The sequence below is a fragment of the Anguilla rostrata genome, chromosome 13 (genome assembly GCF_018555375.3).
Source record: "Anguilla rostrata isolate EN2019 chromosome 13, ASM1855537v3, whole genome shotgun sequence".
NCBI classification, from domain to species: Eukaryota; Metazoa; Chordata; class Actinopteri; order Anguilliformes; family Anguillidae; genus Anguilla; species Anguilla rostrata.
The window spans coordinates 5,025,811-5,053,654 of record NC_057945.1 but is presented as its reverse complement, the minus strand read 5'-3'; the positions used below and the strand labels follow the sequence as shown (position 1 = coordinate 5,053,654).

General features: G+C 51.7%; 1 protein-coding gene across 3 annotated transcripts; it reads right to left on the bottom strand.

Annotated features, from left to right (window-relative positions):
• Nucleotides 1-480: 480 nt before the first annotated feature.
• espl1 (extra spindle pole bodies like 1, separase) lies at nt 481-27,315 on the bottom strand. 3 transcript variants are annotated; one of them, XM_064304991.1, is made up of 32 exons: nt 27,115-27,315; nt 26,562-26,648; nt 25,804-26,106; nt 23,687-24,403; nt 22,874-22,972; nt 22,155-22,266; nt 21,254-21,381; nt 20,647-20,840; nt 19,710-19,955; nt 19,154-19,298; nt 18,328-18,484; nt 17,421-17,560; nt 17,106-17,240; nt 16,395-16,514; nt 16,077-16,248; nt 14,924-15,052; nt 14,098-14,254; nt 13,466-13,575; nt 11,287-12,440; nt 10,649-11,072; nt 9,596-9,745; nt 8,553-8,766; nt 8,215-8,417; nt 6,792-6,919; nt 6,386-6,508; nt 5,475-5,624; nt 4,735-4,902; nt 4,391-4,495; nt 3,684-3,799; nt 2,165-2,248; nt 1,802-1,966; nt 481-1,209 (listed from the first exon to the last, which is right to left on the bottom strand). In XM_064304991.1, the coding sequence occupies exons 2-32, from the start codon at nt 26,640-26,642 to the stop codon at nt 1,008-1,010; spliced, it is 6,531 nt and encodes a 2,176-aa protein (XP_064161061.1). In that variant the 5' UTR covers nt 26,643-26,648; nt 27,115-27,315; the 3' UTR covers nt 481-1,007. The 3 variants fall into 3 exon arrangements, with proteins under 3 accessions (XP_064161061.1, XP_064161060.1, XP_064161062.1); XM_064304990.1 differs by having other exon boundaries at nt 26,562-26,660; nt 27,128-27,315; XM_064304992.1 differs by having other exon boundaries at nt 8,556-8,766; nt 26,562-26,660; nt 27,128-27,315.
• Between the last annotated feature and the right edge of the window lie 529 nt (nt 27,316-27,844).

Below are 27,844 nucleotides of genomic sequence, written 5' to 3'. Positions count from 1 at the left end.
AATGCAGATGCTTCCTTACAGGTGTACTGCATGATACAATTAAGCAATTAACATCCTATCAAGCTCTGTGGCATGTATGGAAATGCTAGCAGACCCAGGTGACCTTGATTTTGAATGAAGAAGCCAGGCCTTAGAGTATACATAGGAACTGGAGAGGGTAGCTTTTCATATTAAATATAACTACCATTAAGAGTTTCAGAGTACCATTGTGGAAGTTACATTTTTCCGTCAAAACTCTGATATTCTCCATTAATTTCAAAGGGAGCTCCAGTGTTTTGCCCTCTGCATGCGCAGTACAGGCTTACTTCCGGGACTTCACAAGCTTAGGTTAGCTGAAGGCGTGCCAGCCTGTCTAGTTAAATAGGCACTTCTATTGTGCCACACACACTTATTAAAGCTGCATTAATCCAATGGGCATCAAGCACCTCTCATCATAAATAAACGGACATATGCACAAAATCAGTAATCATTGCACTTAGGTATTTAATACAAGAGTTTATTAATACATTAATGTACATTTCAAAATGCATGCAATTAAAGAAAGTCTCAGTCCATTTAAAAATGAATTGAAGCCACCAGGACTATATGGTGTTTTAAAAAGGCAAATAAAAGTTACATCAACAAAAAAATAAAACTTATTTACGAAATACATATTCCAAGTATTAATTCCATCTCTTCTGGAGGAGGAACTGAATGATAAAATAGATTTGGTAAAATCAGAATAAAGTAAAAAAGTATACACAATTAAGGGAAGACAGTGTGGCCCAAAATTATTTTCCCATCCGTGGTCAAAAAATAAAACCTATATTGCTTGCCACACTGTTAATATGAACGTTAAACGCCTCCCTTTGGCTTTTTAGCTAACGCCACTAATAGGTAGACCAGGCATCATTTGCAATGAGATAAACTCTGATGTACAGACACATGAAGGACGATGTGATCGAGAGAGAAATCACTGAAACTGCTGGGGGAGGGGGGGGTGGAGGATTCGGAGCGAGGCCACTCCCCTATCTCAGAGAAACGGGCAAGCCGTACACCACGGGCGCCGCCCCGATCAGGTGCTTGAGGTACGTGGCCTGGCGGGACGGGGCCATGTGGTCCAGGAGAGGCGCCCCCCGTCCCGCGGAGAGCCAGCACTGCAGGAGGGTCGTGGTGAAGCGGTCGATGTCCCGGTCCGTCACGTCCCACAGGTTCCCCACCACCAGCGGGCTGGGGTAACGCACATAAACAACACACTTACACAAGCACAGCCATTAGGGAAGAGAAAATACATCCAAGCTCATCATAGGATACCAATCATTATAATGAAACTAATCCAATATACATAGCAATACTGAGGTCATACATCACTGCCAGTCACAATACTGAGACTCCTGTCCAATGCTGGTAAAAATACTGATGCAACATTACAATGTGGATACAGATACAGTGCTGATCACAATACTACTGTATGAGGCTAGAACTAGGGACGCTCCAATCCGCGTTTTTTAGCACCGATACAGATATGGAATCCACGCGAACAGCATCGGCTGATAGCGATAACTGATTGGCTGAGGATGCGACTGGTTCTACAATGCACCTGAAGAGCACTTTACTTGTCTACCGTCTCTGGACAGCTTATGAGCAGGGAACTGAATACAGACAAAGTGAGTATTTGCTCAGCAAAATTGTAAAGATTTCCGCAAGAAAATAAGTAGGATTCTACAGTGATTGGAGAAATGCACGTTTTATGTAGCCTGTTTTTTTTAGCATGGACCGTGCGAGTAACTGCGAGTGTACAGAACACGGACGTCTCTCTTACCACCCGGCCATGAGGTAGTTGAGTATCACGCCGGCCCCCTCCAGCTCGCCGCGGACGGCCAGGGCCGCGCTGCTGCATCCGAACAGCAGGGCGGCAGCGCGGAGCTCCTGGCTGAGCAGCCTGCGCCGGTCCAGGAACCGCGCCCCGGCCCCGTGGCCCAGGTAGCTGCAGAAAGGGAAAGAGGGTTCCAGAAGGAGGGTTCCAGGAAGAAGGTTCCAGAAGGAGGGTTCCAGGAAGAAGGTTCCAGAAGGAGGGTTGCAGATATGGAGCAGTGGAAATAAAGTGCATTTAATTAAAACATATGTATGATGTTCCTATTACAACTTTGAAAATTGTTAGCAAAACTGAAAGTGACACACTTACATGTAGAGATCCTTGGTGGCAACGGCCTCTTGGAGCTGGTCTGGAGAAGGAGGGGTTCCACACACACCCTGCCAGGCAGACTCACTTAAAGGAGAGGAGGGCTAGTTACACACAACATCAACCTTCTGAGGAAACACAACCAGTATTTTACACAAGCTAATAGTTCTGGCACATCATATCCAAATTACATTAGTACAATGCTTTCCACTGGCTGCAATAGCAGTTTTCGATTGTCATCACATATCATACAACTTAGCGCAAAAATACTTCTTCATTTTGAACTGTGGAAGTACACCGTGCTGCACCGTGCTCAGGAGGAGCTGTGCACCGGGAGACCCACGCCGCCCCCCCCGGAGCCCCGCCCACACCGGTACAGTGCCCCCCCCCTGCCTCCAGCCATCTGAGCCAGAAGGCCCACACTACTGCTCTGAGGGCCTCTTTCCCACCCGCAGTGCCTCTTCCCCTGGAACCCTTCCCTTTACAGCGTACGCAAGATTAACCTACCCAAGGGTCAGAGCACAGGACTAGCTATTTCTAGGAATATGCTGGGCAGAGTTTGGTGTTGTGTAGGACTATCTGCCAACAGTAGTCTCCTGGTTCCTAGTGTAGAGACTGATTAAGTGACCACAAGGAGTTTAATATATTAATTAAAAACTCCTTGTGGTCATACACATTTATTAACTTAGGCCCAGCATGTGGTTCACAATTTAATGCTTGAACCCTTTGGCTATTAACCCTGATTAAGTCGCTGCAGTGTAGTTTAGCTCGTTTGTAACATTGTTCAGTGGCTCATCTTGAGATCGATAGATAAAGGAGTTTTTCCATCATGGATTGCTCCCCCCCCTCTTTAATATAGTTCTTTGTTGTTGTTGTTTTTAAATTTGGCATCTCTAATCCCACCCGGATTTAGAGTGTCCAATTTACCAACAATGTATAAGCATGCTCATATGCAGCCCCCAATGCTAGCTTGGGAGAGCGAGGGCAATGCGCAGTTTTCCTCTGAAACGCACAGTATAATGCATAGATCCCTCCCGAATGAACTTCCCCCCCATATGTCCCTGAGCGACACAAAGCCAGCAATGCACCGCTCCCCTGGGGCTGCCAGCCACACACAGCACTGGCAAGGGTTCGATCCGAGACCAAGCGAGCGAGCTACCCAGCAGCGCCATAAATATTGCATTTGTAGAGTTATATTATTCGACAGAATAAAAACAAGCTCTATTAATCTTGTGCGAAACCACCCAAGGGTGATTTTGACGTTTCCTCAAAAATAATCTGACCCTACAGATGCGACAATTCCGTTTCAGAACTGTAAGAGCGCCACCGGCAGCGCGAGCGCCGTGGTTTTGGGTCGAATCCCACCCGCGTCAGTGCCGGCTGGTGGCCAGCACACCTCCGGGGGGGGCAGCCCGCGGTCGGCTTTGCGGCGTCCGAGGGATACACGGGAGGAATTCGGCCACCGGGGACGGCGGTGCTCATTGCTCTAGCTGCCCCCTGTTGGCCGCCCTCCCGCGCTCACCTGGTGAACCACTCTTTGAAGCGCTCCTCCGTGTCCTTCAGATTGGCGTCGGGGTTGAGCACGTAGTACACCTGCTGCGGATCCACGCCGCCGTTCAGGACAGACTCCGGGTCCAGCTGAAGGGAGCCCACAGAGGTACATCCATCTTTACGTTGCACATATGACACTTTCAGTAACCCTTTACCTCCTCATCCCCCAGCGGACCCACCGAATGAGCCTGCAAGCCACGGCTGTCACTAAGCCAGGGTGAGAAGCACTCAATCGCAGTTCATATTTTACACTTACACAATATCCATTTAGCAGATGCTCTGATCCAGAGTGACACCGTTTACATTCCTACCACACAATCCATTTACACACATGAATATGTACTGAAGCAGATCATTACATTACATTTATTTGGTAGATGCTTTTATCCAAAGCGACGTACAAAAAGTGCATTTCATGGTCACAGACAACTACTAAACACAGGTTCAATAAAATACAATACTTATTTTGTACAGCTATTTCTAGCCAAGGTCAGGCAAAGTTCCTCGTGCCATCGTACAATGGCAGCACCACCATCAGTGCATAAAACCTGCAGTCCCAGGTACCCCAATTCCCTCAGCATCACTACACGACTGCACCCCCTGTTCCCATAGCAGCAGGGTCAGTGGGCGTGTCAGCACACACGCACTGTGATGGAGTTTTTCGGCCCAGAGGCTCACCTCTTTCAGAGCACAGTGGCCCAGCAGGAAGTGGAGGGACGGCATTCGGGTGACAGTGCGGGATCTCAGGCACGAGATGTTCTCCCACGGAAGCTTCTGGAGATACTGTACCCAGACAAACACGGGCCACACACACACACACACACACACACACACATTCCCCCAATTGTATTTAGCATATGAACTAAAGTAGGGAGATTTATAACCACCTGGTTGTCCAGCATAAGCCAGACTTATGACAAAAAAAATTAGCGTTTTCGTTTACTTATGTTGAAATCCCCATTAGGACACATGATGGAGATTGCACACTTTAAGAAAAAAAAGGGGGAAGACTGATGTCATACCTTGTCCAGCACCAGGACGACATGGCCCTGGGGCTCGGTCCTGTCCTTCAGGGCAGACACCGCCTCCTGCAGGGCAGCCAGGGACTCCTCCATTCTGCCCGCACACAGGCCGCGGGCCAGACACTGCAGGTCTCGTGGAGAGAGGAGCGGGGAAGCAGACAGCACAGCCTGGAAGGGAATGTTCACCATCAATGCTGGGTGTTTGTCATGGAAAATACTGGCTAAAGTCACAGAGCAGTCACGGTAAAGCTGCTGAAAAGCACAGAAAATATAAAATGGGATCAATTCCTTCGTTGAACATGTCCTTGACTGTTCATTGCAAGGTGTACGGCAGGGTGTGTGTAGCTACAGCACAAACCTTGAGTTCATTGCGAGGTGTGCGGTAGGGGTTTGTAGCTACAGCACAAACCTTGAGTTCATTGCGAGGTGTGCGGTAGGGGTTTGTAGCTACAGCACAAACCTTGAGTTCACTGCGAGGTGTGGAGCTACAGCACAAACCCTCAGTTCATTGCACGGTGTGCGGTAGGGGTGTGTGGTAGGGTGTGCGGCAGGGGTGCGTAGCTACAGCACAAAGCCTGAGTTCATTGCGAGGTGTGCTGCAGGGTGTGCGGCAGGGGTGTGGAGCTACAGCACAAACCCTCAGTTCATTGCACGGTGTGCGGTAGGGGCGTGTGGTAGGGGTGTACGGCAGGGGTGTGTGGTAGGGGTGTGCGGCAGGGGTGTGTAGCCACGGCCCAAACCTTGAGCGTTTCCTCGGTGGTCTGCGCTCCGTACTCGCTCAGAGTCCTGAGGAGGGCCTCGGCGTGGGCGGAGAGCCGAGGGTCAGAGGTCAGGGGCAGCAGTAGGCCCTGCCAGCAGCCCAAAATGTCCCTCATCTCCTCCAGCAGCCTCTGAGCAAAGAAACAACCAATCAGAGGCAAGCTACTCTGTCCCTCAGCACAGAAACCAATCATGTGACCTCACGCTCTCAATCTCAGACTTCAGTCACATACAGCAGGGGCCCCCAACACTGGGCCCAGAAAGCCACAGGAAGAACCGTAACCCTTTCCCATACTTACTCCGCACAACTGATCAATTATTTGGACTGAACAGGCAGGCTGGGTTAAATGTGTGTGTGTGTGTGTGTGTGTGTGTGTGTGTGTATATGCACACAGCACAATGGGTTGGGGACTCCCTGACAAGCCTCCTTTAAAATCTGATCACTGAAAAAAAATTACGTTACACAGCAAGACGACCAAGGTGCGGGGGGTTTAACAAAAGGGACAACCTCAAATGTCAAATTGAATAAGGAGGACTGATATGAAAGTACTAGCCAAATTGGTGATATCAATATGATGGCACTTAATAGGTCATTGGGACCAGCATCAGGAATGAGCTAATTATGGCCTTCAATCAAGACCTGCTTAAATAGAATTAGGTATTCAACTCCTGGGCCAAAACAAAGTCCGGCACCCACACTGGCCCTTTTCGGATAAAACTGGACACCCCTGCTCTCGACAGGAGGTAAAATGTCAAGTCTAGATGGGTTTTCAGATTTCTACAAATATACGAACTTGTTTGTTTATTCAAATTTTTAAAGAATGCAGAGCCTTGCGTAAAATTACACTTTTACGTTCTTCATAGTTAACCCATCTGTCACTCTCTCCTTTACCTCTATTCTCTGGTCCAGCGCTCTCCGTCCCTCCCACCACTGAGCTTTGTCAGCCACACTGCTCAACACCTTCTGCTGCTTCTGCACACTGTCCATCTCCTGGAGCACAGCACTTATAGGGCTCTGCAGAAACAGTGTTAATGTCCTAAAGCACAGCACTCACAGGGCTCTGCAGAAACAGTGTTAATGTCCTAAAGCACAGCACTCACAGGGCTCTGCAGAAACAGTGTTAATGTCCTAAAGCACAGCACTCACAGGGCTCTGCAGAAACAGTGTTAACGTCCTAAAGCACAGCACTCACAGGGCTCTGCAGAAGCAGTGTTAATGTCCTAAAGCACAGCTTTTAAAGAGCACTGCAGAAACGGTGTTAGTGATGGGGGCAGGCAGGGGTGCGGGAGCTGCGTACCTCGCACTGCGCAGTGGGGATGCGCATGGTGATGGGGGGGGACCCCCTTTCCAGACGGGACAGCAGGACGGTGTCCCCCATCTCCCCAAACTGCCCGCTGACCACAGACAGAAGGCACACAGTCACCCCTGGGGAGGTCAGAGAAACATGGAGGGTTATCATCAGTTACATTATCACTGATTGTACAAGAGCTATATCCATTTTTATTACCGTTGATGAGAAATCAGAGAGGGAGACGTAAAATGTCTGATGGTCAGAGTCTCAACAGGCTGCCACGGTGGGGGCTGGGGGGGGGGGGGTTTCAGGGGGGCAACAGTGCCTCCTCTGGCCCATCTGCTGCTTTAGGTGGGCAAGATGCTTGGGGGATCGTGCTGTGAGCTCACCGGATGGGATGTGCTGAGGGGATGTGCTGTTGACTCAGTGGAGGGGATGTGCAGTGGGCTCAGGGGAGGGGATGTGTTGTAGGGGATGTGCTGTGGGCTCAGGGGAGGGGATGTGCTGGAGGGGATGTGCTGTGGACTCAGTGGAGGGGATGTGCTGGAGGGGATGTGCTGTGAGCTCAGGGGAGGGGATGTGCTGTGGACTCAGGGGAGGGGATGTGCTGTGGGCTCAGGGGAGGGGATGTGCTGAGGGGATGTGCTGTGGGCTCAGGGGAGGGGATGTGCTGTGGACTCAGGGGAGGGGATGTGCTGTGGACTCAGGGGAGGGGATGTGCTGTGAGCTCAGGGGAGGGGATGTGCTGTGGACTCAGGGGAGGGATGTGCTGTGGACTCAGGGGAGGGGATGTGCTGTGGGCTCAGGGGAGGGGATGTGCTGTGAGCTCAGGGGAGGGGATGTGCTGAGGGGATGTGCTGTGGGCTCAGGGGAGGGGATGTGCTGTGGACTCAGGGAGGGACGTGCTGTGGGCTCAGGGGAGGGGATGTGCTGTGGGCTCAGGGGAGGGGGATGTGCTGTGGGCTCAGGGGAGGGGACGTGCTGTGGGCTCAGGGGAGGGATGTGCTGTGGGCTCAGGGGAGGGACGTGCTGTGGGCTCAGGGGAGGGACGTGCTGTGGGCTCAGGGGAGGGGATGTGCTGTGGGCTCAGGGGAGGGGATGTGCTGTGGGCTCAGGGGAGGGGATGTGCTGTGGGCTCAGGGAGGGGACGTGCTGTGGGCTCAGGGGAGGGGATGTGCTGTGGGCTCAGGGGAGGGGATGTGCTGTGAGCTCACCGGATGGGATGTGCCGAGGGGATGTGCTGTGGACTCAGTGGAGGGGATGTGCTGGAGGGGATGTGCTGTGGACTCAGGGGAGGGGATGTGCTGTGGACTCACCGGGGGGATGTGCTGTGGGCTCAGGGGAGGGGATGTGCTCTGGGCTCAGGGGAGGGGATGTGCTGTGGGCTCAGGGGAGGGGATGTGCTGGAGGGGATGTGCTGTGGACTCACCGGGGGGGATGTGCTGGAGCTGCTGTGTGAACTCGTGGCCCAGCTGGTGTGGGAAGGCCTCAGGTTCGACGGTGGGGAAGGCGAAGATGGCCTCCAGGCGGGCGAGGCGCTGCTGCAGGGGCGAGAGCGGGACGGGGTCGTCCAAACTCAGACCCCTCAGCCTGGCCGACAGATCAGGCGCCGCCGCCGCCTTCCTCAGTTTCCTGGGCAACGGGGAAACAGATCTCCCAAATCAGTGCAAGTTGGCACATATTTTATAGTGGCACTGATGGTGTACACTTTCACCCCCCCCACCCCGTAATACATATCCCATGAGCCTTCACCGCCGAGGTGCTCACCACAGCCGGGTGGAGAGATGGCAGATCATGTGGTGCCGGGCGGTGAGGCCCAGGGACTGGGCGTGGAGCATCGCCGTGGCGACGGGGTCGCTCTGCCCGAGACAGAGCGCCAGGAGGCCGCAGAGCTGGGGGTACAGGCCGGGAGGGGGGAGGTGCTGCAGGGACAGCAGCGCCTCCTGCAGGAGGTGCTGAACCCCATCCAGAGACAGACCACCTGTGGGACAGTCACACCCCTTACAGCAGCCCAAACGTTTAACGCCATAATTCTATACAGGATAACCACCCTTCGACTAAAAAACAAAAACAACTAAAAATATATTTGTACAAAATTATTTTTGTTTATTTGGCCAAACAACTAATTATCTTCACCATGTCTGCATCCTTACTATATTGAGTTGCAGCCACGACTGGAGGAGCAGGCTATTTGAATTATCGAGCAGCTCTACCTAATAAAAAGCTGTACCTTTTACTAAAAGCTGAGAATGTGCTTTTTTTTGTGGCATTTTCAGCTTTTATTGGACAAAACAGTGTAGAGAGACAGGAAGAGCAGGAGAGACGTGCGACAAAGGGTCGTGTGGTCGGACTCGAACCGCCGACGTCGCGGCTCGTAATGAGCATGTGGACAGTGCTCTACAGGCTACGCCACGAGACAGCCCATAATGTGCATCTTTAACGACACACAAACCATTTGATCACAAATCTACAATTGTGGAGTACAGAGCCAAATCAAGAAAAAATACATCTGTCTCAAACATATATATATATATATATATATAGTGGATTGTTTTTAGGTTTTCATAAAAATAAAAAAAAAGTCATGAACAAATGTTTACACTTGCTTAGTTACTTGCCATCCAGTAATCAATCCACAATAAATGTCTCGCAACTAAAAAGAAATGTTTGTAGGTTCAAAAGCCCATGTGACTAATCCACAGTGATTGGACACAAAGCTTGGTCCTTCTGAACAATTCAATGGCAATTTCAAGCGGAGGTTTTTGGACGATACAGTGATATGCACACTAATCCCAAAGCTCAGGTCTCACCAGGCCCAGTGCTGGGGTAGGTCGCGTGGGGTGGCAGGGGGGCAGAGGGCACCCCACCCCTAATTTCCCAAAGGCCCTCCATCGGTTGATGCGGCACCGGTTCCCTTCTTAACACCTCAAAATCCTTGTCCGGGACGTCCAGCAGACCACCTGTTGGGACATGGGATGAGACTGTAGGAGGAGAACCAGACATCTTGGGGCCTGACTAAACCCTGTTAAAACGAAGGAGGGAAATTACTTTGAGCCAGCACTGCCATTAGGCTCATGAGAAACGCATGAAACAGAGTAAAGGTTCAACCAAGCTCCATCAAACTCCTCAGCACACCATCTAGCTAAACTTTCAGGTTAGAGAATACTTAAAAATCCCTTTTGACTTAAAAAAATATGTCAGCTTTTGTGAAACTGCAGGTCCGTGTAATGCTCACAGTGGTGCTCATGAGTGCACAAGGTGAGCGTTACATGGTAAATGAGCTCTGGCATCAAGCCCTCAAGGCGTTGTTTGGCGCTATACGTAACTGAGCTGTAAGTTACAGAGGTACGGTGTCCGCTAGAATAACTTAAATCAAGAGGCGCCTGGCAGAACAAATGCGGTAGCTCTCATTTCCAACATGCATGGACTGCAAAAAAACTTTGGGGATTTGTAGTTTTCCCAAGTGCTAAGTCTGCTGTAAAAATCTATAAACTCTCAGATCCACTAAAACCTGTTTTTTCTCCCACAAAGGATTCCCCCTAGTCTACTTAACCGTGATTGATGTTTTTGAGCATGTAGTCTTTGTTGAAAACTGTGTAAAATAAACAGACTCCTTTGGTGTGAAGCAGACTTGGGTCAAATACGTATTTGTTTTGGATTCAAATACTTTTCTGTGCTATGGTTCTTGATCTTGCCTGCCAATATGATCAGGAGGCGGGGTTTGCACTTTTTGAGAGTATTTCATTGGTTCCAGTACACCAGACAAGATCAGTAAAGCGTAAAAAAGTATTGGAATCCAAAACAAATACGTATTTGACCCAGGTCTGGTGTGGAGTGTACCAGGAGGGCACCGCCGCACCCACCCTGCGCTCCCTGCTCCTCCGTGTCCGACGCCCGCAGCTCCTCCACGCTCGTCTCCAGGCTCCTCTCCTCCTCCTGCCGCGCCTCCTCCTCCCGGATGCTCCTCATCCTCTCCGGCTCCTCGTCGCCCGCGTCGGGCTTCCGGGGCCGACCCCTCCTGGGGGCGGAGCGAGCCGGGGCGCAGTCCTCCGCGGAGGAGGCGGAGTCGGCGGGGAGGGCCGTGCTCTTCTTGGGCCGGCCCGGCTTCCTGGGGGCGGGGGCGCGCGCGCTGGGCTTGGAGGCGGTGCCGCCGGCGGTTCCCGGCGTTTGGGCCGGGGCGCGCGCGCTGGGCTTGGCGGGGGTGGGGGCGGTTTTTGCGCGCGGGCGCGTCGGACCAGCCGGCGCTGGGGCGTCGGCCTCCGCGTCGCTCTCCTCGCTGAACTCCACCTGTTAACAGGGACGGCGCAAACGCCTGTCAATCACAGACACAGCCAGCCAATCAACCGAGCCAACAATCCAGCAATCCATCCACCATTGAACCAATCAATCAGGTCAACATGGTATTTATCCATTGTACAATCAGACCAGGAGGATCTACACCTCAGGAGCGTCTTCCATTGCTGTGGACCCGGCTCAGCAGTACCCCCCACCCCTTCCTCACCTTAAATCGGGACCTGGTGCTTCGTTTGGGGGCGGCGGGCACGGGTCCCGGTCCGTCCACCGAGGGGGACGACTCGTCGTACACCCGGAACTGGAGTTTGGGGCCCGGCTTGGCGGCCCCGCCGCACCCCGCCGGACGCGGGGCCCGCACCTTGGGCACCGGGGTGCACGCGGCGATCCGGGGCACCTCGTCGTCGAAGGCGAAGGCGCGGGACGCGTCCCGAGGGGTGGAGGCGGACTTGGGGGGGGGCCGGGAGGCTTTGGCGGCTTTGAGCTTGCCGGAGGGGAACGTTATCTTGAGCCTGGGCACCGCGGTGGCGCCGGCGGCCGGTTCCCTGGCTTTCTTGGCCTCCGGCGCGTTGGGTTCTTTGGTCTTCTTGGCCGACGGAAAGGGCGCGGGCTTGTGTTTGGGCGAGGCCAGAGGGCTCCACGCCCAGCGGGGGGAGAACAGGTCCTCGGGCCGGCAGCCCTGCTTGGAGGCCAGGGCGAGGATGGAGGCCAGGGCCTGGGCGGCCAGCAGCCCGGCGCGGACCAGCGCCAGCTCGGGGGCGGAGCGCGAGCCCACGAAGGCCAGGCCGGACTCCAGCGGCTCCCAGGAGCGCCCGCCGCCGCCGCCCGCCTGCGGCTCCACGCCGGAGAGCGCCATGCGCAGGTAGATTTTGGCGGTCAGGTCGTGCAGGAAGGAGGGCTGCCAGGCTCCCGGCCCCCCGCCGCTCGGCCCCACCAGCCGGACCAGCCCGGCGCCTAGCCTGGCGCTGGCGGCGGCGGCGCGGGACAGGGCGGCCAGGAAGAGCCTGCGGCTCCGCCCCTCGGCCCCGTCCCGGCGCAGGCGACGGGTGAGCTCGGCCCGGGCCGCCGCCCAGCGCACCACCACGCGGCCCAGCCGCGGCTCGGAGCAGCAGGGGCAGGCGCAGCCGGCCGCGTGGCCCAGGGCGGAGAGCCAGCGCTCGGGCCGCGCCCTCAGGGGCGGGGAGGCCGACAGGCCGCACTCCCCGCCCGTCTCCGCCGGCTCACGCGGGAAGGCCCGGGTGCGGAGGAAGGCGCCGCCGTCTTCCTCCTCCTCAGACGGCCCCGGGGCCAGGGACGCCTTCTTGGGCAGCCGGCCCTTCTGCGCCTTTATCTTGAGCCCCGCCTTCTTCTCCGTGCCGCCGAAATCTGCCAAAGCACCGGGGAAATCACATTTATTTATACGCCTTTAACGTCTTAGCGCACACCCCCCCCTAGTGGTCGGTACCGCCTAAACGGGCACAGACTGGACAGATTTGGCATGTGCGCTGAGGGGTTAAGCTGGATCAGGCTCTACAGGGCTCCCACTTTAGGAGCATTTGCTCCTGAAAATCCACGTGCGCCAAGCGGAAAAATTATTCAGGAGCAAAACTAATTCGGTTACATTAGTGCGCTCCAAAATTCTTCATCTTAGGAGAACGAGCTCCTTGGAAACAAGACCAGGTCAAAACCTAGTACATGGCTGGACCGAACCGGCCGACCAATGGTGTAACTTCATCAGTCACTCGCCAAAAACGCAGTGTAAAATATTGTAGAGCCCTGTGAATTTCAGTTTGTGCATTTACATCTTTGAACCAAAATGATGTAATTTGCATCAATAAATCACTCCCTTTTAGGGACGGTGATTTCCAATTTTTTCATAGATCGAGTGACCGCATAAATGGGATCGATTCCAAATCGACTCTTAGCACAGGAAGGAATACATTTTTTGAAAGCATCCTGGTCGGCCCACTCGCTATATAGAAATTCCACACACCAGTAACAACGCACATCAGTACCCAAGTTTTTCCAACATAATGAAGTCTTAATGCTTAGCCTATCAGGTCAAACACAGTCAGCATCAGATATCACACATACAATTTCTTCAACTCACAAATATTGTCCGACACAAAATGTACAACGGTTTGGCTGGAAACTCGATTCTGATTGGCTGGGATAAACTTTTTCATTATTTTTCCCAAACACGCCCAGTTATAAAATAGCGCCTTCAAAGGTTCTGTCACCATTATAAATTAACGTGCATCTGTCCCACTCAATAAAATGGAAATGAACAAAGCTCCACCGTGTTCAGACCCTCATAGCAAAGTGGTTTGCTGGCGCGGTTCTCTAGCGCCCCCTGGTGTAGCGGAGTGTGGCAGTCTCCGAGCAGGCGCAGAGCAGCGAGTGGTACTGACCGGTGCACAGGTCCAGGAGGCCCTCCACCTGCTCCAGGTCCATCCCGCTCAGCTCCAGCTCCGCCATCTGCAGCTCCAGCTCAGCCTTCGCCACCAACAGCTCTGCACAGCTGGGGGGGGACCAGCGGTCAGAGAGCTGCACACACACCACCCTCCTTCCCCCTCTCTCCCCTACTCACTCTCTACCTCTCTCCCCCTCCACCCATAACTCACTGGCTCCATTACCCCTCCACCCATAAACCACTAGTTTTAACCCAGCACCCATAACCCACTGGCTTTATTAACCCAGCACCCATAACCCACTAGTTTTAACCCAGCACCCATAACCCACTGGCTTTATTAACCCAGCACCCATAACCCACTAGTTTTATTAACCCAGCACCCGTAACCCACTAGTTTTAACCCAGCACCCATAACCCTCTGCCTTTATTAACCCAGCACCCATAACCCACTAGTTTTAACCCAGCACCCGTAACCCACTGGCTTTATTAACCCAGCACCCATAACCCACTAGTTTTAACCCAGCACCCATAACCCTCTGGCTTTATTAACCCAGCACCCATAACCCACTGGCTTTATTAACCCAGCACCCATAACCCTCTGGCTTTATTAACCCAGCCCCCGTAACTCACTGGCTGAGGGTCTGCAGCTTGGTGGCCAGTTTGAGGGCCTCCAGGCAGCGAGCCTTGGCCTCGGGGACGGTACCGCAGTGGCTCCTCACCGCCACCACGCCCAGCGAACAGCTCAGCACCTCCGACAGCACCTGCCACTTCAGCAGCACGTTGTCCCCTGCATTACAGACACACACGCTGAACATCAGCCACTGCACCCTACACCATCGGCAAAGGGAGGTTACGCTTCACAAAATCAGTGTCCTGCAACCAGATTGGTGCCAACAAGTCTGCTTGTCAGCACTATGTTCCTGGTCAAGGGTTCAGTTGGCCTAAATTTCCACCTCAAATTAGAACCTCAGTCACACAAGATCATGATTCTTCCAGAGGTAAATCAACTAATAGTTTATTAGCAGGGTACATCTCTGGAAGTAGGGCAGACTATTTAAATCAAGGGGTCAACCTGGTCAGACTCCTTGTACTACAAGTTTGAGCTTTAAATAAGACGCTAACTTGGCCCTTATAGAAGAGTTGTGTGTGACTTGGTGAATGTAAATAAAAATAAATGTATTTATTTATAAATAAAATAAAAGATAACAGATTTCTACCCAAATGTCAGTAAATTAAATGTCCCCATCCATGTCCAATTTTTACAGTGCTAACTTTTAAAACTAATCTATAATAGCCTCACGTCTATTCAAACCACAGAAGAGAACACCAAGAGAAAAAGAAAAGCCCGACTGGTCAGAACACGGCTATAATCCAAAAGGTTTTCCAAAAACGTATCATCAGCCAGGCGTCTCTCCGCCTTGGTCTGCCACGAGACCTACGCGCGACGCGGCTTCACCTTGATCCACGAAGCGCGCGTCGGCGCCGGCGCTCCCCGCCCCGTAGAGGCCGCTCCCCAGCAGGGTCACCACCAGACTGCACAGCCACTTCATGCTCTCGTCGAGAGCAGTGTCAGCAGTCCTCAATCCTGAAATGCAGAAAAACAAACAAACAAACTCACCGTCTGCAACGCCCTCCCCTTCCCCAAACTCACCGTCTGCAATGCCCTCCCCTTCCCCAAACTCACCGTCTGCAACGCCCTCCCCTTCCCCAAACTCACCGTCTGCAACGCCCTCCCCTTCCCCAAACTCACCGTCTGCAACGCCCTCCCCTTCCCCAAACTCACGTCTGCAACGCCCTCCCCTTCCCAACTCACCGTCTGCAACGCCTCCCCTTCCCCAAACTCACCGTCTGCAACGCCTCCCCTTCCCAAACTCACCGTCTGCAACGCCCTCCCCTTCCCCAAACTCACCGTCTGCAACGCCCTCCCCTTCCCCAAACTCACCGTCTGCAACGCCCTCCCCTTCCCCAAACTCAGGCCAGCATCCAAAGTGTCACGGGAAGGATTTTTTGTTCATTTTTTTTTTTTTTTTTTTTAAACCTAACTCAGGACGAGGAATGCAACGCCAAATATCTTCCAGCTGGTTTTATACGGTTAATGAACCTGGGCGAGGCCAGAGGGTTCCACGCCCAGCGGGGGGAGAAGAGGTCCTAGGGAACCTGTGTTTTGTAGTTGTCCATGACCACGAAATGCACTTGTGTACGTCGCTTTGGATAAAAGCATCTGCTAAACAAATGTAATGCAATGTAATGTAGGAAAAGAAGAAAAATTGGTTCAGGACAGTTAGGCAAGCAGAGGTCCTGGAGAGGCAGAGATATGCCTGGATTAAGTATGTACTTAATTAGGTTAATTACCCTGGCCTAAACGCCCTCAGAGCAAGCCTGAAGCAAAGCTGCTAGTGAATACCACACATTTCAGGTGCTCCAGAATCAGCACCTTGCCCTGGGTGAGGACTACCGTAGGCCAGGCCGCCCGATCCAGAGGGAGCCAACAGCGACCAGGACTGCGGGGGGTACGAGGGGGCCCAAGGGGGGGCCCACCAGCACTGCATCTTTACCGAACTCTGCACGGGGGGGGGAGCGGGCGTCATGGAGACGGACGTTTAACGCACCGTGATCGGCGATCCTCTGGCGGAGGTGGGGGGGCAGCGCGGACACGCCCAGGCTCAGGTAGGAGCCGACCGTCTGCAGGGCCTGCGCTCGCAGCAGGTACCACGCCTTGGACCTGGGGTGCGCCCCCACCTTCTCCAGCACCTGGTTCAGGAGGGAGACGCCCGACTCCACCTGGGGAGAGACAGCCAAGCCCAGGTACCACAGTCAGAATCGCCCTTAACCTCTCCGTTAAGACTGCCAATTCTCACCCATTAATGTAGTGTTCCATTAAAGGCTTTATAAAGGCTTATATTCCCCAAAGCTGCTCCCCCCCTTACCTGGCCAGTGCTGTGGCAGAGCTGGGCCCTCAGGAGTACAGCCTGCACGTCCAGAGGCGTCGGCCCCTCTGTACCGGGACTGCCCGGCTGCAGCAGCTGCTCCGCCTGCTCCAGCTGCACCTGCGCATCACAGGGTCAGAGTTAACAGCTCCGCTCGCTAGGATCAGGGTCAGAGAGAACAGCTCTGCTCGCTGGGATCAGGGTCAGAGAGAACAGCCCCGCTCGGTAGGATCAGGGTCAGAGAGAACAGCTCTGCTCGCTGGGATCAGGGTCAGAGAGAACAGCCCCGCTCGGTAGGATCAGGGTCAGAGAGAACAGCTCCGCTCGCTAGGATCAGGGTCAGAGAGAACAGCTCCGCTCGCTAGGATCAGGGTCAGAGAGAACAGCTCCGCTCGCTAGGATCAGGGTCAGAGAGAACAGCTCCGCTCGCTGGGATCAGGGTCACGGATTTACCGGTTTTCTCTGCTTCCTAATCCTGCAGGAACCTTTGCTCTAATAGGAGTCTTCATCACATCCACTAGCACAGGGAAACCAGTTTAACTGCCTAAATAAGGCACGGCCCCTCCCTCCCTCTGTAAAGTAATATGAGATTTTCAGATGTAAACGCTAAAAGTTTACTAATGCGCCTAGCTCTCATGAACAGACCCAGAACACAAGAACCCAGCTGTCAGAGAGGAAGCGGCAGGTTTGAGTGTGAGACCGGGCACTCACCTGTGCCAGCTCAGGGGCGCCCAGCTCCAGAAGCAGGCGCGTGCTCTGGCACAGGCTGCTGGCGCAGTTATGGGCGTCGCCGGCTCCGCGGGCGAGACCAGCGGCCAGCTGGTAACTCTCGAGCGCCTGCAGTGGCTGGAACAATATTTAATGCAAATTAGACCACCCTTCAAGAAGCAGCTATCAGGATCTTTATTACAGTACGTCCCCAAAAGAAGGGCAGAACTATCAGTGGCAACCAGGCCAGGTTCTCAATACTTTCAGATGATAAACCTCAGTGAGACAAACAGCCATGATTCCCTTTAGCATCCTCACCTTCCCCATGAGCTTGTACAGGGCCCCCATGAGCACGATGGAAAAACCAGTCTGTTTGCTGCTCCTCACGGCCGGCCTGGGCCCTGCAGCCAGCAGAGCCCTCCACAACTCCAAGGCCCGGTCCAGAGACTGGCACTGCTCTGACAAGCACAGACACACACCATATCACATCTCCCAGTCAAATCAGTACAGACACACACCATATCACGTCTCCCATCAAATCAGTACAGACACACACCATATCACGTCTCCCAGTCAAATCAGTACAGACACACACCATATCACGTCTCCCAGTCAAATCAGTACAGACACACATCACGTCTCCCAGTCAAATCAGTACAGACACACATCACGTCTCCCAGTCAAATCAGTACAGACACACACCATATCACGTCTCCCAGTCAAATCAGTACAGACACACATCACGTCTCCCAGTCAAATCAGTACAGACACACATCACGTCTCCCAGTCAAATCAGTACAGACTAGGGCTGGGCGATACGGACAAAATCAAATATCGATATTGAGGTATTTGGTCAAAAACATTGTGATGATATTGTGGGGATGACTATTGGTACTCACAAAATTATACAATGTGATTTTTGATAAATAATCATCAGTAATGCCTATGTAATAACTAGAAGAGTCAGGTAAGTTCAGAAAGTTACATCACTTCACTGAAATGCTGCCCTTAAAACCAGGAAAAGACAACACTTATGCCATATCACCTGTGTGGAACAGCTTTCCGAGAGATTACTCTTCTGTAGTGCCTATCATGACTATCCTTTTTTAACTCTCATTACATTTGTGTACCATTTTTCCTCACTATAGACCCTAACCCTAGAAAATGTCAGTAAATACGTTTTAAACACTGCATATCATTCCAGACTCATTCATGTAAGACTTACTGCTCTGGGCCATCAGGTTGAAGCGCAGGCTCTCGTACACCTGCTGGCTGTCCTGCCGTTTCTGCTTGTCCTCATAGTCCAGGTCGTTGGTCCCCAGGGGCTCCAGGCTTCCCGACTGCTCCCGAGCTGCAGCCAGCCTCTGCTCCCTCTCCTTAGCCTGGGGGGGAGAGGGGGGGTTCGGTACGGTCAAACTCCTCCAAACCTACAGTCCAGCTCTGTAGCGGTTATACCTGCTACATGCCTCCTCCAAACCTACAGTCCAGTTCTGTAGCGGTTATACCAGCTACATGACTCCTCCAAACCTACAGTCCAGTTCTGTAGCGGTTATACCAGCTACATGACTCCTCCAAACCTACAGTCCAGTTCTGTAGCGGTTATACCAGCTATATGACTCCTCCAAACCTACAGTCCAGTTCTGTAGCGGTTATACCAGCTACATGACTCCTCCAAACCTACAGTCCAGTTCTGTAGCGGTTATACCTGCTACATGACTCCTCCAAACCTACAGTCCAGCTCTGTAGCGGTTATACCTGCTACATGATTCCTCCAAACCTACAGTCTAGTACTGTAGCGGTTATACCTGCTACATGACTCCTCCAAACCTACAGTCCAGTTCTGTAACTGTTATACCTCTGGTTGAGACGGGTTCAGACAGCAGTGAAAGTGAGACAGCATATCACAGTGAACACTCAGGAGACAGGATAATAAGACAGAAAAATTACTTCAGTGCTGGTTTTTTTTTTTTTTGTGTTACTTTCTAAAGTTCTCACTCTGGGACCCAAAGGGCATTCCTAAACTGACGTGAAAGATCCATGCAAGGTAGTACCTCCTGCAAGTTCCTCTCCAGGGTGCAGACGTAGAACCACAGCAAGGCCTGCGCCTTGTGATCCTTCAGCCTGTCGGAGTTCTCCGTCGTCTCCGGCTCCTCCTCCAGCAGCCGCAGGGCCTCTTGGGTAAAGTCCACGGCCGAACTGGACCACAGCAATGAGGAAATGGTACAGGAAGAAAAAAGCAATAAGCCTGTTTTTTTTGCCATCAAGCCCTCGCGTGGATGCCAAATCTGGCCAATCCCTTGGGAGGTGCCCCATTTTAAGTACAGTACAAGCAGTGTCAGGAAAACAGAAAAAACAACCGTACTGTCAATTACAAAGCTGGGCAAAAGAGACTTCAAGGTTCCCCGTCGTGTGGATTCTTAGTTTCTCCTCTTTTAGCTAGCTAATGAAATTGACAACGCACTCATTTTCTATAAAGTCGTCAACTCAAAGTTCAGTAGTCACTCCGCGCCTACGACGACAACTCGTTTAAAAGGCGATGGCGGCCGCGCGCGAGCCGGCCCGGGTTCGGCGGGGGGGGGGGCGCGGGGGCGGGGAGGCGGGGCCTACCAGTCCGTCTGCTCGCTGAAGTCCTGGAAGCAGACCACCTGGGCCATGTCGCAGAGGTAGACGGCGCGGCGGAGCGTGCGGGCGCCACCCTCCGGGCAGAGCTCCAGCAGGTCGCAGAGCACGTTGTAGCGCTCCTGCGCCGTGTCGCCCCCCCCGGCTCGGTACGCCCTCAGCTCCTCCTCCAGCAGGCACATCATCGCCTCCCCCTCCCCGGGGGGGTCCTGCCCCAGGCCGTCCCGCAGGGTCCTAAAGGAGGGGGGGGGGGGGTGGGAGGGGTTTAAGAACACGACCGGGTCACAGCGGATCAACGTGTTCGCCCCAGACACAAAATGGCTAACGCCGATGCTGGCTTCCCTGGTACAGCGCTTACGCGGCTAAACCTCTTCAGTAGTTTCACCGTTTTCCCCCCGATGTCCGGGCCACTAAATCAATCAGTCAAAGCAGCTGATCACACAGTTAAGTCGCTCACTGATTTTCTTCAAATCTGAGCTGGTTGCCAAATTTACGGTGAACACAAAACTCTCAGACCTTCTAACTCTCCAACAGCAGCACCAGGGAGAATAAACCCCAAGCAGTCACTCCACCAAACCACAGAACATTACATGACAGGCATTTAGCAGATGCTCTTATCCAGAGCGACTTACATTGTATCCAATTATACAGCTGGATATATATATACACATATATACATATACTTATATATATATATATATATATATATATATACACACATACACACACAAACATTTACACACACACACTGAGCAATGCAGGTTAAGTACCTTGCTCAAGGGTACAACGGCAGTGTCCTAGTGGGGAATCGAACCTGCGACCTTTAGGTTACAAGACCAACTCCTTAGCCATTATACTACACTGCCGCAGTAGCACAAATGCACCAGGAACCCCCCAGCACGCATGCAGACCATCCCCCACCTACCGAAGGCGCATGTCCTCCTGGCCCGCCCGGGCGGCGTCGGCCTTGATCTTGGCCCACAGGGACACCGGTTCGGCCATGTGATCCAGGACCCGGCCCCCCAGGGCCCGCAGCCAGTGCCCCACCCAGTCGAGGGCTTGCTCCAGCCGGCCGGCCCTCCGGGAGCACAGGACGGCCAGCATGAAGGTCCGGTTCAGCTGCGGGACGGCAGGCGACGCGTCGGGCGTTAAAAAAAAAAATCAGCGTTTGTGCTCAGAATACAGACTAACAGCAGCTGCAGACCTTTCCCAATGGAGAGACATCACATCTAACATAAGATCAAGCACATCAATAGATTTTTGCAATTCAGGGTTTTGGTGAACAACTTCCACGCAGTACTGGTTACTGTACTGACAACCTAACCCAATAATATGAAATCAAATGAACACAATCACAATATACCAAACCATAATATAACAAACACACACGCATTACATTTACATTTATTTGGCAGACGCTTTTACCCAAAGCGACGCACAGAAGTGCATTTCATGGTCATGGACAACTACAAAACACAGGTTCAATACGATTCAAAACAGGTTCAAAAATGCTAAATTCAGAAGCGTCTCACCTTTTCCACGGGCAGGGACGGGTGGCGGTCCTTCCGAAGCTCCTGGCACAGGATCTCCGCCAGAGAGAAGGCCTGGTCGTACAGCTTGCGGTTGTGCAGCCCGCGAACCACGCTGTTAATCGCAGAGACTGCCCAGACAAAGACGAACACGGATTACAACACGCCGTCCATCAGCTCCACAGCGGCCTGCGGCCAGACTCTGAACAGAGTCCCCGAAAGCCCCTAATCTCCGTCCCTCTGGGAGCCTGTCCTCAATAGAAATCGACTGTAGAAAAATCCTAACGTTTTTCTAAATTGTACTCCAAAATAAAATGGACGTACTTCCAATTTTTTTGCATTGGCTTGATTCATAACAAACACTGATAATAACATATTTTTAAAAATACAAAAAATCAAGCTACTTATGAGCAGAAAGAACATGCAAAGAAGGATTTTTTTTTTTTAAAGCACAGGGGGGTCAATATATATTCAGTCAACATGTGAACCAGTACCTCCGGTAAGTTTCAATACTACTTATTCATCTAGCAGACACACAGACCCAGAGTGCCTTCCAAAGCCCTCATCAGAAGGGCTGCACAAACGCTGCACAAACGGAACACAAAAGCCGCAAGCCCAAGGGCCAGGTACCGAACAGGAAGCAGCGCATTAGCACAGAGAAACAAGCTGAACCGCACAATCAACTGCGCAGAGCAATTACACCATTCAATAACTTCACAAAGCACTTTCCTCATCAAGTCTTCAGACCGCTCCACCATGAAAAAAATTCTGTGTTTATACAGAGAGTTGGACTCACAGCAGACACAATGCTATACGTACACAATATACGCAACACAGCAGAAACGAGTTTAACAGCCAATGGAGGCCCGAGAAACACCAGGGAAGCGAATGATATGTACGTTACCGGCCTTGGCGAAGGTGCTGTCATTGGCCAGCTTCCGCAGGGCGTCGACCAGCCTGCTGGCGGCGGACTGGCAGTAGAGCAGGACGCGCTCCAGAGACTCCGCTTCCTCCAGCTGCAGGGACCAGGGACAGCCGATAAACAACACCCGCAGGCCACGTCCAATCAAATCACATTTCCTCAAAGAAACATCGTCAGAAACATTTTTATTGTGCAAGTCTTAAGCTTATATGGCGGCCGTTCTGCAAGGTGGACGTACATTTGGAGGCACGTTATTTTGTAGAAAGAATACAAGGCCATACACTTCTCTTCAGAGACAAATGAAATTTGGTAGTGAATTCATGTATACCAATAAGCCACCAAATTTGTTTACACCATCAATACACTAATATTGCTGGACTTGTTCGTATAACCAGGCCATAAACAAAGATGCACAACCCCCTAAATTCAGACAATTTTCCATGACTCTACTAAAGTAATGAGCATTTCTGGAAGAGAGAGGTTTCATTAAACCAAAAATGGCCAAAGCGACCACATGCTAACAGTGATATCCCAATCTGTACTAATCATTGCGTTCTGCTGTGGAGTGCAAAATGTTCTGCAAAACACATGTTCCACATCAAGCTGAACTTCTAATTACCCATTGGTCCAAGTCTGTGGGAAACTGGATTAGTGATGAGAAGTGAGTGGTGCTTGTTGAGGAGCAGATTCCTTCCAGTTACCTGTGAGGCCTCCAGACTCTCATATGCATCAACGAGGCTTTGCTGCAAGATGCAGCACAGGGTGTGGTAGTGCTTCTGTTCCATCTGCTGCCCTGCGGACTGGGGGTAGAACAGCAACAAATAACAGCTTCAGCCAAACAAAACCCAGGAGACTGGGGCAGAACAGTAACAAAACAGCTTCAGCCAAACAAAACGCTGCAGACTGGGGTAAAACAGCAACAAATAACAGCTTCAGCCAAACAAAACCCTGCAGACTGGGGTAGAACAGTAACAAATAACAGCTTCAGACAAAGGATCAAGCACCCCATCTGCTTCTCATGCAGTCCATATTCACGAGTACAATGTAACTGTTTAGGCTTGTCATTTTTACAGTAATTAGGGAAAGGGCCAAAAAAAAAAAACATGTAACTGCACTTCAGGGGAACTCTACAATGCGGGCCAAACAAAACTTCACACTAGCTTCTTTTCGGAGACTGAAGCGACAGCAGCACCCATTCTTCTTCTAGGTGGTATCAGAAGCACTTGTGAGAACAGATTGAAAGAAATGTCAAATTTATGAGGTCTATTTTATAACAAACAGCTTGTCATCAGAACAAATTTTTTGTAGATTATGATACAATGCCAATTTTCCTACCTGAGTTACATCCATAATTTTTTTTTTTTTTTTTTTTGAGAAGAACACAAAACTTCCCAACTGGAACACACTTTTGAGAAATCCATAGTCCTTTCCAACCCACACTGATGTGGAGGCTAAAATCTGAAAGTGGCTGAGTGGTCCGTTACGTTTCCCTAAAACAGGCGGTCTGTACTCACCATCTGGATGTGCTTTTCCAAAAACTCCTGGTATCCCTCCAGGAAGGAGAACCAGGCCAGGAGGGTCGAGCCTCCCAGTGGCCCGTACTGGCCCACCTCCAGCACCCAGGCGACCAGCTGGCAGCCCTGCAGCACCGCGTGGCGCTCCTGGTGCCCCGGTTCGGCCGGCAGGGCCCGGAGGCCGCGGGCGCACGTGGTCAGCGCCGCCCCGCGCTGCCCGCCGGGGGCGCGGTGGATTTCGGTGGCTCTGCGGGCCAGGTCCAGGGCCACAGCCAGGCAGGGGGACCCCCGCATCCAGCCGACGTCCCGCTCCAGGTGCCCCGCTGCCAGGTCCCAGAGGCCCGCCTGGCCCAGGAGCCGGCAGACGCTCAGGGACACCTCGCAGAGCGCGGGCCAGCCCGCCCGGTCCTCCCCCCGCTGCCGAGGCCCGAGCAGGTGGAGCCGGACCTGCTCCAGCAGGTGGCGGGCGTCGCCCTCCCCGAGGACCCCGCGGGCCTTGGCGTACTTGGTCAAGGCGTCCTCGGCGTGCTTGGCCACCTTGGAGGGCGCCTGGGGGTCCCGCTGCTGCAGGAGCAGGAAGCGCAGCGTCTTCAGCTGGTTGGCGATCCAGCGGTCGGGGGACGGCTGAGGGCCGCCGCCGCCGCCTCCTCCGGGCCCCGCGGGCTCACTCCACAGCACCGCGAAACAGCTCTGAGCCAGCAGGAGGCGGTCAGCAGTCTGGGAGGGGAAGCAGGAAGACATATTGGGCCTTGTCCAAATGCAGCGGCACACCCTCCTACCTCCCACTGCTCCTCCATCTCAGCCAGGACTGATCAACTAGGCCAGGGTTATGCCAAATATCCTTCACCCGTCTACACGCGCGCAAAGGAAGTACAGGCAGAAAAATTGGGAGTTTCCGGATACAGCCACTGTTTGAGGAGCTGCCCACAACAGGGCTCCCCAAACCTGGTCCGGGAGAACCGGGGGATTTGCCGGTTTTTTTCCCCCCACCACCCGTGGGAAGCCGCTCAAAAGAATAAGGCAACGCCCACCTGTTCATGACTTAGCATTGACAACCGTGAAGCGCAATTACAAATGAATAAGCGAGCCGGATTTCAGACGTGATTTGTAAAACGGGCCCCGTAAAATGCGCTGTGACATGTCGCATTCGTTGACTGACAGCCTGTCACAGCGCATTTTACTGCACAGCCTTCAAAAGGAAGAGGAGGTTGGGGAAAAAGCGGACCCGGTATATTTTGCAGGACAGTGGCAAAGGAGCTACAGACGGCCTGCACAGCGAGCTGTCAAAGTGCCTCGCAGCTCTCTAGCCAAGTAGCTAGGTGTGCAACAGCCAACCTATAGCTTGTGATTGGACGGAAAAAGCTTACCATTCGGACACTTCCTGCAGGGCCCTGGTTGACCTCTGTGGCTTTAAATTCGAGATCCGACTCCAGCTCAAACATACACGGGGCAGCATATGATTTACAGACACCATGTCTGTTTGTTTGCTTTTCAGGAGTGAGAGTGTGGGCAGGTGGTTGGAGGGGTGCCGTCTTTCCCGGTCAGTTAACCAATCAACACGGAGCATACGAAAAAAAAAAACACGCACTGCCCACCCAAAATGGCTGTTCAGCTCAAAGGATCAGGAACACAGGATTTATATATTCTTAGCTCGGTCAATGCCCCCTTTGCCGAGTGCGAGAGGCTGGGGGAGGCATTGCTGCCCATTGTAGGTCTTCAAAAATGAAAAATGGTACAGGTGTGTGTCATTATGATGTATACCTCAACCAAATTTGCACGTTTCACATACGCTACTTCTGTACAGAGATTGCTTTGGCCAGCCACTAAGAGGTGCTTAATCAGTCCCGCATTGATCTGTTAAATGAGGTTAATATCATTTTAAGGTGCAATTCCCCTTTAATGCAGCTCATGCACCTACTGGGGCGTAAAGCAGTTGCTTATTTAAATGGGGAAACAAACAGCAGCAGAACATGCATCTTCCAAAGAACCAGGTTTGGCACAGTGAGCTATATCATCATTTGGATTGGCACGAGATACAGCAGCAATAAAATAATTTTAAAAATATAACTAAATAAATTACAAAAGGCCCACCACCCGTCACTTTCATCCTCCCTTACCAGTGCAGCCAAGGCCAGTCTGTCATAAAGCAAGTCCCCCAGGAACTGGCACCAGGCTTGGGAACCACGCGTAGCCACTTTCTTCAGTACGTGGAAAAGGATCTTCTCCATGTAGAGCGGGTCGCACTGCGGCGCGGACAGCGTGCTGCTGTCATAGCCGCGGAGCGCGAGCTCCACGAGGCCCATCAGGCAGTCCAGGTGCTCGGCGCTCAGGGAAGCAGCCCCCAGCCGCTCATTGCAGGCCCGGATCACGCGGTCACACACGGTCCGGCCCGCCGCTCCCAGCCCATTCTTCACAAAGCTCTGTCCAAGGCAAGGCAGTTATTGGCAGCTAGCGTTTCATTCAAGTCCTTTAAAAAAAACAATGTCTACTACAGGGGCCCCTCTCAAAAGAGATTTTTATTTTCTGTATAAACTTTTACACTTTGTATATGCAGTTATATTTTAAGGATACATGCATTAAATTTAAGGATTCCTTAGGAATTAGAACAACTTTTCAACAGTGACAATAAGGAGGAAACTCTCTACTTTTAAAGTATTGTGTTTACAAGCAAGCAAGGACTCTGCAGGGACTGGTGGCTGTTCACGAGAACTGTAAATACCGGCGAGCTTTGCAAGTTAGCAAGAAAGACGCATTTCATTCTCTGTTGGTTAATCAGCCTAGCCAAGTACATTGACTCTCGAAGAACACCAATATATTACAACTTTTCAAGACTTGACAGACTTCGAATTGCCCTGGTCGGATGCACACTTCTTACCTCAAGTTCACGGCAGAGAATACGCGTTTCATCCGGACAAGCTGTGCGCCTGACATAATCTTCCACCTTCAGACACTTCATTCTCAGCTTTTTTCACAACTGTGGAATCAACTTCGAGTAAATAACTACAGTAATTTAGCCGACAACTCACATGTTATCGACGCAACTAATAAACAACTTAGTGCGATTCAAATATCTTAGCATATTCTAACACCCAGCCAGCTAGATAGCATAAATATACTTTCTGGTTGAAAGTTAATGCATGGTGGCTCAAGCTAGCCAAATCCAGCACGATACTATAGTTAGCTACCGGTGTACACCACAGTCAACACTCAAAAACAAAATATCGAGAGCTGTTTTATCCAACTACAAATGCTTGTTCTTACTTATCGTAGCTGTTATTAATTGCAGGAAGTCAACTAGCTAGTGTTATCTCCACACATTTGGCTAATGCCAAGTAATTAACTTTGCTAGCAAGGTGATTTAACGTTAAAGCTTCATGACCAGTTTGGAAACTTAATCGAGGTAGCTAGCTAGATATCTTATAAACTACTACAGTAACTTACCGTTGCTTTTCGGGACATCGATGCGCTAGTACTCGTTCCCTTTAAAAACATAAATAAACTAAAAACTTCAATAAATACGTGAAACTAGCTAAAGTCTGGTTCTAGGATGGTACTTTGCCTCGCTTAATACACAACAATGTACGAACTGACTGCAATTCAAATGACAACCATCACGACAAACAAGGCCGCGCACATTGTTTAAAATTACCGTGTGGCCAATCAGCGTATGTGGCATCAATGTCGTCATGACGTTACAGAACAGAACAAGTTACTTGGTTGTTGTAGTTTTTCTTGCGATGCAAATTCGGGGGAAGCAAGTGAGCATCCTTTCAGCCCAAATCCTTCTCAATTTATGCGTTTTACAATACTGTAAAACGAACGGCTAAACAAATATAAAAATAGGGACTTATGGCACAGATGAAAATGGGAAAATACTTAAAAATTAAGTGTATGAACAGTTGTTCCTAATGATGTACGTTTTTGCAAGATATATGTTTACTGAAGACACCTCTTATAATTGCAGTATAATAGTTGCTACATTTACAGAAAAAAACATGACGGTGACAAGCCAGTTCAATCAATGCAACCATACAAGGTCATAGAGAACCAATCAAGCTGCAGCTTTTGAATTTGTGAGAATCTTACAGCTTTTAAAAAGTAGGGCCTACTAAACTATATACAATGAACTCCATAGCATCTGGGACAAAGACATATTTT

What these genes read in the sequence shown, in the direction of transcription:
- espl1 (XM_064304991.1), bottom strand. Translation starts at nt 26,642, where the DNA reads ATGAAGTGTCTGAAGGTGGAAGATTATGTCAGGCGCACAGCTTGTCCG. An exon ending in TGGAAAAGCACATCCAGATG is followed by an intron (nt 22,973 to 23,686) that starts GTGAGTACAGAC and finishes TTCTACCCCCAG; the next exon opens with TCCGCAGGGCAGCAGATGGA. An exon ending in GCTCCAGCACATCCCCCCCG is followed by an intron (nt 6,920 to 8,214) that starts GTGAGTCCACAG and finishes TGACCTCCCCAG; the next exon opens with GGGTGACTGTGTGCCTTCTG.